The following is a 13,601-nucleotide window of genomic DNA, read 5'->3' on the forward strand; positions in this document are numbered from 1 at the left end:
GAGCTGCAAGGGGGTTTTTTTTTTCTCTTTCTATGAAAGTAAGATTTTGCTCATTCTGGTACCAAACTAGCAGCAGGCACTGAGCCGACACTGACCTTGTACTGAGGTTTGGAGGGTGTTTAGAGACCTTTTTGCTTTCGTTGCATTCAATGCAGTGATCCAGGCAGAGGTACAGAGAGGAGACTAGTGGCTATCAGGCAAATGCTCTGATCTGTCAATTTTGAGGAGAGATTGCAACCCTTTAGGAATGAAAATATATATTTATATTCTGCTTGATGAGAAAACACCTCAAATGTGACATCTGTGTTGTGCAGAAAGAGCTTCCCGTTCTCTGGAGAAGCCGTGATTAATCAGAGGGCCCCATTCTCATGAGCTAATTCCTGGAAACGAGGCATTAAGTGAAATTAAGCTGAATAACTGGAGGGTTTCCATGGCTCACCCAGCTGGTCTCTGTCAGTGTGATTTGCATGCTGTTTGCTGCAGTATTTGCATGCTGGTCTCTTCTGCTTCATTAAACTTGAGCGGTGCCACCGTGGCTCTGCAGCTTTGCAGTCAGACAGAAGATGTGATGCTTAGGGATTTATCAATGCCTGCCTATTTTTTTCCCCCCTCTCTGCGAAAACCATACACTAAAGAGCTTCCCACAGGATTACCACCTTCTAGCCTGTGGTCTCTTGGAAAATAAAAATGGCTTCATTTTTTCCTCTCGTAAGTTCAACTTTTGCACTTTTTCTTTCATTCAGAGTCTGAAAACTCTGACTGGTAATTCAAGGCCCGGTTGTTTATATTTTTTTGTAGGTCTGTCAAAGCTGATGGCATTATTGGGAATTTATTATATAACTCTTTGACTTGGTGTCTGCACTTAGGCCGTTGCAGGACGTGAATAGTTCTTGATTTCCAGGCACCACCGTTCATGCTCTTCTCTCCTCACAGCATCCCAAACCACGCTGCCAGCAGACAGGAGGCCACACGACAGTAACATGCAAGCTGCTGTCCAGAGGAAGGAGAAAGATTTTCAGGGCATGTTGGAGTATTACAAAGAAGATGAGCCACTCCTCATCCGAAACCTCATTACAGGTGAGGAATTTCCTCTGCTCCTCTGCCTGACTCGTGCTTCTTTTGCCTGGGAGTGTTTGTGAACTTGTGAGATCAAGGCAGACAAATAGATCATCTCAAATTAATCCCTTCTGGGGCTGCATGTTTGTGGTGATGGCAATTGGGGTAGGTAAAGTAGCTGCACTAAGCAGGTAGACCAGCATGGATGCAATCCTTAGGGATAGCAAAAAATTGGAAATGCAAAACAAGGCTGCAGTTTTTAGAGCAGGCAGTAAGTTGCTGATGTAGTAATAGATGGGGAGGGGGTAGCAGAAGGATAGACCCTGGGGATTTGGAACAGCAGTGGAACAAAGGCAGTTTGGTTTATGAGGTAATAACAGATAACAGATAATGAACCTGTGAGCTCTTCTCTGCTGCACAGACTGATCAGAATTGCTGCAGCATCCCCCTGTTCTGTGCTGTTTGAGAACCCTTGTGAGGATCCAAAAAGTGTTCAAAGAGAAGTGCTACTCATTGCTGTGGTCTTTGAACTTCCCCTAATCAGACAGGCTTGTTCTGTAGAGGCTACAAGTGCCTTTCAGCTACCATTAGGATTCCGTATCTTGATGGAAGGAGAGATTTACTATGTCATCAGTTCAGAAGAGGGGGGGGTTATAAACTGTGGCAGGTACACCTGAAAGCTTCAGGGGGCTTTTCTGAGGTGATTTGTGTCCTGCTGGGGTAGGCTTTTACATGGTGAAGAAGCTCTAACCCTACCTGTGCATCCATCAGGTGTAGTGGGATGCTGTCACACACCTCAGTGCAGACAGTGCTGCCCTCCCAAGCCCCAGTGCTGTGGCTCCTCAGCAGATCCATCTGTCCTGCAGCTGGACCTCTGGTTTTGTGTCCATGCTGCAGAGAGGGATGCAAGTTGCAGAGCCAAAATATCATTTTCCCCAGGGCTGGGGAAAGAAGGTTTTGCCTGGGTGCAAAGGTCTCCAGGTCTGGTGTTCTCTGCTTTACTTGTCGGTTGGTAAAATTTTAAGTTTGCTTTTTGTGGGGTTTGTTTGCTTGTTTCGTTGGTTGGTTTTTTAATTGTCAAATCTTCTAGATCTCAAGCCCCAGGCAGTGTCTGCTACTGTTCCCTGCCTTCCTGCCTACATCCTCTTCATGTGCCTCAGGCATGCAGATTACATCAATGATGACCAGAAGGTGCACTCCTTGCTTACCTCCACCATCAATGGCATTAAGAAAGTGCTGAAGGCAGGTGTCCCTTTGCTCTTGTCTTGGGGTTGAGATGTTGTAAAATGGTAATAACCATGTCCAAGTCTGTGATATTCAGCTCTTACGGTGATTTGCAAGCCAAATCACTCTTAGAGCTTCCCTTTTTAGAACAACAAGGAGAATTATGATCTAAGAAATAGAACTGTTTGCATTTATGGATTCTTTTTAAAAAAAAGTTTGTAGGGAGGAAGTGGCTAATACCGCCCATCTGCAGAGAGAAAGCTGCCTGATTCTAGGTGGAGAAACTCAAAATTGCCTTGTCTTGCTATGCCAACATCCCCCAAGGAAGGGGAGGGGGGATCTCACAGGTTTTAATATCGTTTCTCCAGAAACACCACGATGACTTTGAGATGACGTCGTTTTGGCTGGCGAACGTGTGTCGCCTCCTGCACTGCCTGAAGCAGTACAGTGGAGACGAGGTAAGAAACCATCACTGGCCTGGAGCGTGTTAAAGATTCCTCCAGGGAGGCTCCTTGAATCTCCTGGGTGCAGTGGCTTCCCTCTAACCCTCCCTGGGGTGATCTCTGACTTCCCTCCTTTGTTAATCCAGTTGTAACATGAGGCAGCTCCTGGAATTTTAAAATCCCAGAATGTTTTGGGTTGGAAGGGACCTAAAACCCCATCTTGTTCCAAACCCCTGCCATGGGCAGGGACACCTTCCACTAGACCAGGTTGCTCCAAGCCCTGTCCAGCCTGGCCTTCAACACTTCCAGGGATCCAGGGGCAGCCACAGCTTCTTTGGGCAACCTGTGCCAGGGCCTCACCACCCTCACAGCCAAGAATTCCTTCCCACTATCCCATCTAACCCTGCCCTCTGGCAGTGGGAGGCCATTCCCCCTTGTCTTGTCACTAACAGATAATCATAACATGAGATTTCAGAAGGAAATTCTGTCATTTCTTCCCATCTCAGTAATATTTCCTAAGTTGAAGTAAGTTCTGTTATAGCTGATCCCCTCCAACAAAATGAGATTATCACAGTCCTTCCATGACAATGCATGCTGCCATCCTTGTAGCTATCTATTCTGCATATTGTATTTTTTAACAGAGCCAGAGACTGAGGTTTTTTGTTTAGTCTTGATTTTTCTTAGATATATTCAGCATTCAAACTCTAAGAATAAATAAAAAACAATTTCAGGCAATGTAATTAACTATTTAGGTAATTCAAAAGATAATGATTTGTGTGTAAAACCACAGTCCTGGACTTGGAATATTTAAAATTAAAATTTAAATTAAAAAGGAAAATAATTTAGAGAATAGTTACTAGGAGTTAGGCTCCCATTTGCCCTCTTCTGTCGGGATAATAATATTACATTTAAAGAAAATCTTCCCCAGAAAACCAGCAGGATAAAAAGAAACCAGCCCAAACTTAAATTTCACGTTCTTGCCATGATTTACTGTGTTCAATGAATCAGCTGTTTGCAAATTCCATCGATAACTGGGCGCAAAAAAAAAGAGAGGAAAAATAATTCTGAGCAGTTTCAAAAATACTGTTCTCTTTAGTTTGAATTCAACCTATTTTTAAGAAAAGACTTAAAAGAAAATCCCAAACTATGTGCAGTCTTTTCACGTGAAGAGCGTGCTCTTTGATTAGTCAGGAAAATGGGGAAATTGTGACATCAACTCAAATATCCACATGTTGTATTTTTGCATTTTGCTTGTCAGCAACCAACGAAAACAGCTGCATAGTTCTCACTTTGACACCAAATAAGACCATATGAACAGGCAATTAAAGCATCTGTGTTAATTGCAAAATTACTGTACATCACATTTGCTTCTGCCTCTAAAACTGGTATTAATGTTCGAGCCCAGACCTCAGGGCTTACGGCATCCGCACACAGCATCAGAGATCAGCTGCTTCTTCAGCAAAAGGCAGGCAACAAATTTGGCTGTTTGGAGAGATTTATAAACCTCAGATCAGTTTGAATGTTGTCAAAGCACATAGCACGCGGTCATAACTTTTTCTTCAATTTTCTGAAACCTTAATTTCTAAATACTTGGTTTCCCATGAACAACTGCAGTTCAAAAAAGGGGTAAGCACATAGCTAAGGAGTAATTTCTCTAGGACTGAAATGTCATTTTCTAGTTTCTGTGTGTTGCAATTAATAGAAACGTTGCTCCTTGCTAAAGCTAAAATGAAAAACTGATAGTCTAATGATTTTCTTCAAAAAGTAGTCCTCTAGTAATAATTTATGAACAAATGCCTGAGTAAATCAAAGGTGATTTATGAGTCTCGAGCTTTTCTATAATAGAGTAAAAAATGTACTTTGGGTATATTGTACTCCGAGGGTGTGAGGGTTTATTTTTTTAACGCAGTGATTTTGATGGACTGTAAATGGGTGGAATAACGAACCTGGGTGTTTTGCTCTCCTCCTGCTCAGGGTTTCATGACACAAAACACGCCGAAGCAGAACGAGCACTGTCTGAAGAACTTTGACCTGACTGAGTACCGCCAGGTGCTGAGCCACCTCTCCATCCAGATCTACCAGCAGCTCATTAACATAGCACAGGGCATCCTCCAGCCCATGACTGGTGAGTTCACAGCCTCTCAGACGGGTGTTTCCCGTCTGAGATTGTCTGCTCTGACTGTTTTCCAGACCTCTGCACAGTGCTAACATGACCTGGGAGAGTTTTTATTTGCCCCCGTGACAGAAACCAATAAGGGTGAGGGGGGTTTTTTTGCACCTTGATTGAAGGTATCCCTTTCCTTTCTGTTGGGGAGGTAGTGACAGAGGTGAGGTGGTGCTGGTGGGTTCCCCTCCACACCAGGTTCATGGTTAACCTCTTCATGGGTGGAAATGTGCGGAGGAGAAAACTGGGAAGAGGAAAAAGACTATAAAGACCTTGTTTTGCAAGGATGAGAGAACTATGAGGAGAGTTACCTCCTTGGCCAAATCCCTGAATCTGAGGAGTGCCCCATCCCTGGAAGTGTTCAAGGCCAGGTTGGAGGGGGCTTGGAGCAACCTGGTCTAGTGGAAGGTGTCCTTGTTCATGGCATAATGTGCTAGGATTCTGTGATATTTGTGTACTTTTTAACTGTTTCATATTATCAGAGCAAACCATCAATTCATGGATCTGCCCTGCTCTCAGACCTCGCAGCACCCACCACTTGCATCACTGAGACTCATACGTTTGTTACAGCTCACAGAGGAATCTGTTCTTCCCTCTAGCGACTAATAAGTAGGTGGATACAGGCTTTTTTAGCTCATTTTCCCCCTTTTTTCAGTGTCTGCGGTGTTGGAAAATGAGAGTATCCAAGGGCTTTCTGGTGTCCAGCCAATGGGCTACAGGAAATACATCTCCAACTCACCAGAAGCTGACACGTCCTACAGCCTGGACAACATGATCCGCCAGCTGAACACATTCCACAGCATCATGTGTGACCAGGGTCTGGACCCAGAGATCGTCCAGCAGGTGTTCAAGCAGATCTTCTACATGATCAACGCGGTCACCCTGAACAACCTCCTGCTGAGGAAGGATGTCTGCTCGTGGAGCACGGGCATGCAGCTGAGGTGGGGCTGGGGCTTGGGGCAGGGATGGGCCTGCTTGAGGAAGTCCTGTTAATTAAGTGCACTTCTCAGAGGAAATGATTTAAATCTTCCTTTTGCTACCCGCTCCCCTTTCCGCATTGGAGCTTTGTGTGCTCCCCTTGAGCTGGAGGGTGGGAACAGCAAAAGCTTTTATGGAGATATTTTCAAAGGTGCCTGGGTGCCCTGCAGGATTTTGTTAGCTTTTAAAAGCTGGTTAAAAGCTTCATTTTAATTGACTGTTGAAACTTGGAGGAATCTGAATGCACCTCCCTTGTGCTCTTCAGCTGTTACATGGCTCATCTATTTGTAAGGTACGTAGAGTATAAATTTTTCTCTGAGTTGTTGAGTATTAAGCGTTGTTCTGGTAGTCTCTTGTATCACAACTATGCATCACAAAAAGCCACATATACCAGCACTGCAACATATCTCGAGCCTCATGGAGGATTTTTGAGCTGCTGCACCTTCTCTCTGAGCTTGCATGTTGTCTCGGCTGCTTACTCAGGTTTAACATAAGCCAGCTGGAGGAATGGCTGCATGGGAAGAATCTGCAGCAGAGTGGAGCAGCACAAACTTTGGTGCCCTTGATCCAGGCAGCACAGCTTCTGCAGCTGAAGAAGAAAACCTCGGAGGACGCCGAGGCCATCTGTTCCCTGTGCACATCACTCACGACCCAGCAGGTAGGCAGCAGGGCAGAGGTTTACACCACAGGGTATGGATGATTAAAGGAGTGGGAAAGGGGGGTCCCCTGGTGCCAGTTCTTCACTGTCCAGCCTCAGTCTGCCATTCCCTCAGCGGGGGCAATCTGTCCTTTTCAGGAGTGACTCCTCTCAGAGGTGGTCACTGTGGTGGCTCCTCTCTTACAGTGCCACAGATGGCACTGGAGCTCCAGAAGTGTGCTGAAATGAAACCCACCCCTGAGGAGTTCAAGGTGTAAGTCAGACTCTTGGGATTTTAACCCACCTGTTGTCTTCTGCCAGGTCTAACCTGGCTAGGTCTGCAGGATGCCCACCAAGGATTCCTATTTGGAGCAGGAGAAGTGCCCACCTAGGCTGGATGGATCTGACCTTAAACTTTGAGACTCCATCCCAGGAGGATATAAACTCATGTTTTTTGCTGCTGGATTGCCCGGTCTAAATTTGATGATGACTTAAGAAGTGAGAGGTGTGAGCTGATCTCCAGTGATTCTTGGAGAGCCTTTCTAATGTATCTCCATCTCTCTGTCTTGAACAAGTGTTTTTGAGACAAGCTGAAGGGTAGTAGGGGAGGAGCAGGAGTAAGGGAGCATCAAGAGAAGCATTGTAGAGGTGACATCTGAAGTCACCCATAACACCATGTGCCAACTAAGTGGTATCCCTGTACAAACCTGTTGTCCAAGTCTATTCCCAGTTTACAAACGTTGCAATAAGAAGTGACTTTGAGAGGTCCATTGCATTAACTTACAGGAGGCAAAGGAAAACACCAGGACAAGATTAGTGCTGCTTCTGCTTCTCATTTGTGTCACAGGAGACTTATTATGGCCTTATCATGACAAACTGTTAGTGATGCTTTGCATTCTGGAGAGGTTTGGCATCTTATGACTCTCTGTAATCCTATTTTTTTTTTTTCCACAGATCGTAAAGATACTTAATCTCTACACTCCTGTGAATGAGTTTGAAGAACGTGTGACAGTAGCTTTCATACGAAACATACAGGTAAATTTAAATGGCTGTAAACTGGAGGGCACGAATGGCATCTGTGTAATTCCAGTGACATTTGTATTAAATCATTGCTAACTCGGGCATTTTGTAATAGGCATGCTGCTGCATGTTGTCCTGAGTTCAGGACACACCTACAACACACAGCTGCAGGGTTAACCAGGCTGTTAATCACAAAATGAAATAAGCACCCAAATTCCCAACTCAGCTAGTTCAGCTGTTTAGTAAGAACACAAGGTTGCAGGAGTCAGCAAAGCATTGGGGAAATGGAGCTCCTTCTAAGAAACGAGGTAGAAATTTGGAACTAAAGGAAAAATAAAACACTTTTTAATGCTCAGAAGGAGGAGGCAGGGAAAAGAAATGTGTTCAGCTACCCACAGAATATGTTTCTGTCGCTGAGCAGCTGAATCAGAGAGAGACTGCTGGTATTGTGCAGTGCTAGTTTTTCTGTGCAAGGGGGTCATGTTGCTTTTAGGTTCCTGTATCTTGCTTTGTGCTCATCTGGAAAACATAGCCAGGTTCTCCTGAAGCAGTGTTTTCTACAGTCTGTGTAGAAGTTCCTTGCTCAGAGGAAAGCTGCTGCAATAGAGAACAAAGTAGTTCTCACTTTTCTGCACTGTCTATAAAATTATGTACATTCTCACCACACAGGCAAAGAAAAGGCAACAAGGGATGCTAAATTTGTTTTCTTCTCCCACACCTCATAGATGCACTTGCAGGAACGGAATGACCCTCCACAGCTGCTGTTAGACTTCAAGCACGTGTTCCCAGTTTCGTTCCCGTTCAACCCATCCTCCATCACCATGGACTCTATTCATCTCCCTGCTTCTCTCAACTTGGATTTTCTCAATAAAGTCTGAAGAAAGTAGAATTAAGCTCACCTCTCATACCCAGAGACCTCCAGCAATGAAAGAAAAAATCATTAAAGGAATTTAAGGAGCTCTTTAAATATGGACCAAACAGGCTTGTGGAAGAACCAGTGCACAGTAATATACGGATGTTGAAATGTAGAGTGAAAAGAGGGACTGGTCCATATGTTTTTGGGTTGGTGGTTTTTGTTTGTTTTTTTGTTTTTTTTTTTTTGTAATTTGCGGCTCAGAAATAAGGATACTTGAAAAGCAGATTTATTTTTTACTGCTTGATTTGATGTTGACATAGTTCAAAACCCATAATCATCTCCAAACGCCACTAACAAAAAGGAACAGGAAGTGGGAGACAGCAACGGCCTGGGATGCTGCTTGTTTCCACTGATGTGGAATTTGTCACAAATTCTATGTTTGAGAAATGCTGTTGTTCCTCCTAACTACATCCAGTGCTTCTGCTTCATGGGAATTTAAATAAATTGGCAGCGTGGACTTTCCTCCATTACCAAATTTACATTAGCAAAGGTTTTGTCGTAGCGAGATAACCATGATACAAGAAACTGCCTTAAGCCTTCTGCTTGTAGAATAGCATCATCCTGATCCCTACTGTTGGCTTTCCCTGTGCTCCTAAGTGTCAAAAGCTTTCATCCAGTGGCTATCAAGGTTCTTGGACCTCTTACATGGCATGTATCAGAATCTCATGCATAGATCACGCTAAGGCAGCCCAGTTTAATTACAGGGTCCCCAGCACTAATTAGTTCCGTGTGTAAGTCCTAGCTGTAGCTGTCCGTGGAAAAACTCTGTGTTCATGCCAGTAGCCCCCCCAAAATGCTACCAGTTGTGCATATACAGGGCTTAGAGAAATGAAGAGAATACTTTAAAAAAAAAAAAAAGGTTTAAAAAAAAAAAGAAATGAAAGGTTCTAACACAAAAAAAAGTTGTCAGATGGTGTGTTGGTAATGTGAGCCATTTCTTTAAGAATGAACACGAACTCTTTGTCTACAACGACCTTAAATAAATAACTGCAATCAGTGCAACCTCTGTTAGGATTTTTTTTACTAAATTTATTAGCTTCAGTTTGGAAACAAACCAACCTTCTGGCCTCACCACACTGATGTTGGAGAGCACCAGCTGCTCACAAAGACAGTCACTGTTTTTTCTTGGTACTTCCACAACACATTGAATTTTCAGTGGCTGCCGAGCAGGGAAAGAGGTGGGTTCCCATGGTTGAGTGGTGCTGCTCAGAGTGGTGATGCTCCTGCCACAGCACAGTGTGCCAAATTGCAACCAGGATGTTTGGCGACCAGCATTCTGCCCTTTCCACTTCCACAAGGATCTTGTCTAAATAGATCTTAACCTACCTGCTTTTGTGGTCCTGGTTTCTTTTGTGGCCTGCAATTTCACGATGGTTAAAAAGCTTTCAAAGAAAAACCCAATCTCTCCATCTGACTACTTTTATTTGGTGTAAATCGTATCCAAACACTGCTACACTGTCTGCTCAGAGGTTTAAAGAAGAATGTGAAGTGTCTTGAAGGTACACTAACTCCTGTCTGCTGCAATTAACCCTTTTAGGCTAAAAGTGTGTTTTGATTTAAACATCATGTATATAATCTATGTATATACAAACTGTAATAGTCCTGTATGTACTAGATAGCTGTATATAGTACACTTCTAAAGGAAAGCACATTTTTAAAGGAAAAGCTGAGTGCTGTGAAGAATTGTATTGGTCTATGCCAGTGGATAAATACCTTGTTTCAAATGGAGACTTGTTTAGACCGGCTGTTACCACTGAAGGACAGACTTAAGGCTAAGAAAATATTTCTTCCCCCCTAACCATCACCCAGCTAATCACAGAAGATGTTTTGCTTGTATAGAGCCAGCACTACCTCCAAACTACAGTCCTTGAGCGCTCAGATCTGCTGTGTATTCAGTAGTGCCTTCATCTCCCCTTTATATTCAATGAGGGTAGTGCCACCAGTTTGCTGTCTGTGCCCAGCAAGCCCACACTCCTGTCACCCACTCATCTACACCACCTTTATTTATTTGTACCTACCTCTTTTCACAAATGAATGTCTTTGCAGTGCTCTGAATTTTTTTTCATTGTCTCCCATCCCTTCCTTCCAAACTCTACCGGTCATCACGGTTCAAGAACAGATAATTCGAAGTGGAATTCGCCCTTTCTGTAAGGTGGTTTTAACACAGAGCTATTGCTCAGGATTCATAGTAGGTCAGCAGTTTCCTCTCAGGCACCTCAGGTCTCTACCTCTCACTGAAGTAAATTATTTGCAGTACAATTCCCACGAGATTGATTAAACTAATGCTTATCACTCAGACTAATGACAGGTTGCTGCAGAATCCTCTTCTGCAACAATTTTGTTCCTGATCACAATTATAAAATGGGCTTAATGGTCTTCTAGGGGATAATGGTCCTTCCACGTTCAGGATCATAATTTATATGTACTTTCTTAAAAACTCTTGGTATGTATAGATGGGAACTGGGATTTAACGTCTTGATCTGTGATCATGTAGTTTATCCAGTAAGATCCATCTCAAAGAGGACACTGTATGAAATATCTTTAATATATGTTATCTTTTCTGTTAGAAATTTTTAAAATTTGTATTTAAATGTTAGTTAAATTGCTATGTTTGGGCATGCCTTTCCTCAGATTAGCACTTGTTTATTTAAAAAGCTAATAGAACACAAAGCATGGCTTTGAGAACGCTGGCTCTTCTCCAGTTCTGTCTTTATTTTTAAATATTGATTATTCAGTTGAGTATTTTCCCACTCTGTGCCTTTAGCTTAACCACTGTTTATCTGAAAAAAGCATTAAAAGAGGGGAATATTTTTATTATTTGGTCATAGAAAAAGTTGTCTGTGGATTTAAAACCCTACTTTGACAAGGTCTGCAAAAACACTTTGAATTTCCCAGGAAAAAAAAACCAATACTGACCCATGCTGACTGTTGCATGTATGACATATCTCAGAAAAGCACTATTGGGAACAAAATAAAATAAAATAAACGTTCTAAACCCCCCAAATCACATAAATCAGCAGCATTTCAAACCCAACACTTCAAACATGAGTTCAGGCATGTGCTGGCTGACCTACAAGAAACATCCAGGACAATGTCCGTGTTTCATTTTCACCAGAAACTTCCTTTGCTATTTTTCTTTTCCTTTTATTGGCATTTTGTAGCTGGGGTTGCTTATCTTGTCTGGTAAAGCTGCTGTAGAACATTGGACCTTAAGACTGATTTGATGCAATCCTACATCACTATCATTTTTTGCTCATGCAATTTATCCCACCGGATCTAAAAGAATTTCTTTGTAGGAGCGAAACAGTAACAAAATGTGGGCACGTTTTAAGCAGAGTTGCTGCCTTTAATCATCCTGCAGCTTGCTCACTGAAATCTTTGTCGGACCTGACCTTTTATTTGCGTGATTTGCAAAAGATACAAATGAAACAGCTGCACTTGAAACAACAGGTTGTTTTCCTCCCTTTTCAATGGTAAATGCATAAAATTGTTCAAACTTATTCTTTCAGACCATTAACTGAAAAATTAGCATTTTATCATTGCATATAAATAGAACCTAATTAAAATAAATTGCATGAACACCCATGAACCTTTTTCCTCTGACTTTGTTGATTCACATATATATAACAGTCATAAATGGATTATTTTTTTTCTGAAAGAAATTCGAGCAAGGTAGATGATGAGTAAAACAATCCAGAGGACATATTCCCCGATGAGTATCCAAATTATTTCAAGGTGTGAATGCCAGTGGACAAAGACTTTCAAATGAATTTGAAATTAGAAGAAAAAAATTATGTATTTAAAAAAAAAAAAGTGCTACTGTATTGCAATGTCTATTTTATTTGTTTGGGGATTTTATTTTATTTTTTCTTTGGTGTGAAGCGTCTACCTTAACGAGCAGAAGGTATAGCTGCTGTCAAAGTTGAATGATATACATGAGTGAATACTGTAGATGAAATACTACTGCTTATAGAATATTTTTTCATTTTGAACAAATCTGTAAACTACACCTTTGTTTATAAGAAAATGCTTGTAATAGTCACTGTGCTATTCAGATGGGGATAAAAACAAAATTTGTGAAATAAACACTTTTGAAGAAGTTGTGACTTGTGGTCAAAAATGGAAATGTAAAAAAATAACCTCTATCAATATTTACTTCTATCTCTTGGAAACGCTTCTATTTTAACATTACAAAGTAGCTTCATAAACATTACAAAGTACTTTATGAAAAAATTAACAGTATCAAAGCTTTTACTCAAGATATTGAAAGGTTTAGAAATTATAACTTCATTTCAGAGATGCTGAAATAATCTGAGCAAATTAGAAATGAATTGAGTGCGGAATCTTAAGGCCTTGAAAGCCACTGTAAATGAATGAGGAAGAGGGGATGCACTGCCAGCCCTTGTGCATGTGCTTAAATCACAGAATCAGAATCACAGAACGGTTTGGGTTGGAAGGGACCTTAAAGTTCATCCAGTTCCACCCCCTGCCATGGGCAGGGACACCTTCCACTAGACATGGCTGCTCCAAGCCCCATCCAACCTGGCCTTGAACACTTTCAGGGATCCAGGAGCAGCCACAGCTGCTCTGGGAAACCTGGGCCAGGGCCTCACCACCCTCACAGACAGCAATTCCTTCCCAATATCCCATCTAACCCTGCCCTCTGGCAGTGGGAAGCCATTCCCCCTTGTTCTGTCCCTTCATCCCTTGTCCCAGGTCCCTCTCCAACTCTCCTGGAGCCCCTTTAGGCACAGGAAGAGGCTCTCAGGTCTCCCTGGATCCTTCTCTTCTGCAGATGAACCCCCCCAGCTCCCCCAGCCTGGCTCCAGAGCAGAGGGGCTCCAGCCCTCGGAGCATCTCCATGACCTCCTCTGGACTCTCTCCAGCAGCTCCACGTCCCTGTGCTGTTGCTCCCCAGGGCTGGAGGCAGCTCTGCAGGTGGAGTCTCACCTGAGTGGGGCACAGGGGCAGAATCACCTCCTTCAGCTTCAAATGAGACTTAAATAAGTCAGTGGCAGAGAGAGAAAATATGGGAAAACCCTCAGGTCTTTTAAAAGACAAAGTTGCATGTTGCTGTGCATTCACTGATTTATAGATTCATTAAATCATTGGAATTATGTAGCAAAACCAGTTGAAAGATTCTTGTAAATAAAAAAATGAAAA

General features: G+C 42.7%; 1 protein-coding gene across 4 annotated transcripts in view; it reads left to right on the forward strand.

Moving 5' to 3' along the window:
- MYO5B (myosin VB) overlaps positions 1 to 12,537 on the forward strand; it is a 144,219-nt gene extending 131,682 nt beyond the window's left edge. For all 4 annotated transcript variants that reach the window (XM_064642283.1, XM_064642285.1, XM_064642284.1 and 1 more), the window contains 8 exons: positions 934 to 1,077; positions 2,147 to 2,298; positions 2,649 to 2,738; positions 4,698 to 4,848; positions 5,543 to 5,828; positions 6,349 to 6,523; positions 7,457 to 7,537; positions 8,248 to 12,537. In XM_064642283.1, coding sequence (XP_064498353.1) covers positions 934 to 1,077; positions 2,147 to 2,298; positions 2,649 to 2,738; positions 4,698 to 4,848; positions 5,543 to 5,828; positions 6,349 to 6,523; positions 7,457 to 7,537; positions 8,248 to 8,400 — 1,232 coding nt within the window. In that variant the 3' untranslated portion in view covers positions 8,401 to 12,537. The remainder of the gene's footprint in view (positions 1 to 933; positions 1,078 to 2,146; positions 2,299 to 2,648; positions 2,739 to 4,697; positions 4,849 to 5,542; positions 5,829 to 6,348; positions 6,524 to 7,456; positions 7,538 to 8,247) is intronic.
- The last annotated feature ends 1,064 nt before the right edge of the window (positions 12,538 to 13,601 follow it).

The sequence above is a fragment of the Pseudopipra pipra genome, chromosome Z (genome assembly GCF_036250125.1).
Source record: "Pseudopipra pipra isolate bDixPip1 chromosome Z, bDixPip1.hap1, whole genome shotgun sequence".
Classification (NCBI taxonomy): domain Eukaryota; kingdom Metazoa; phylum Chordata; class Aves; order Passeriformes; family Pipridae; genus Pseudopipra; species Pseudopipra pipra.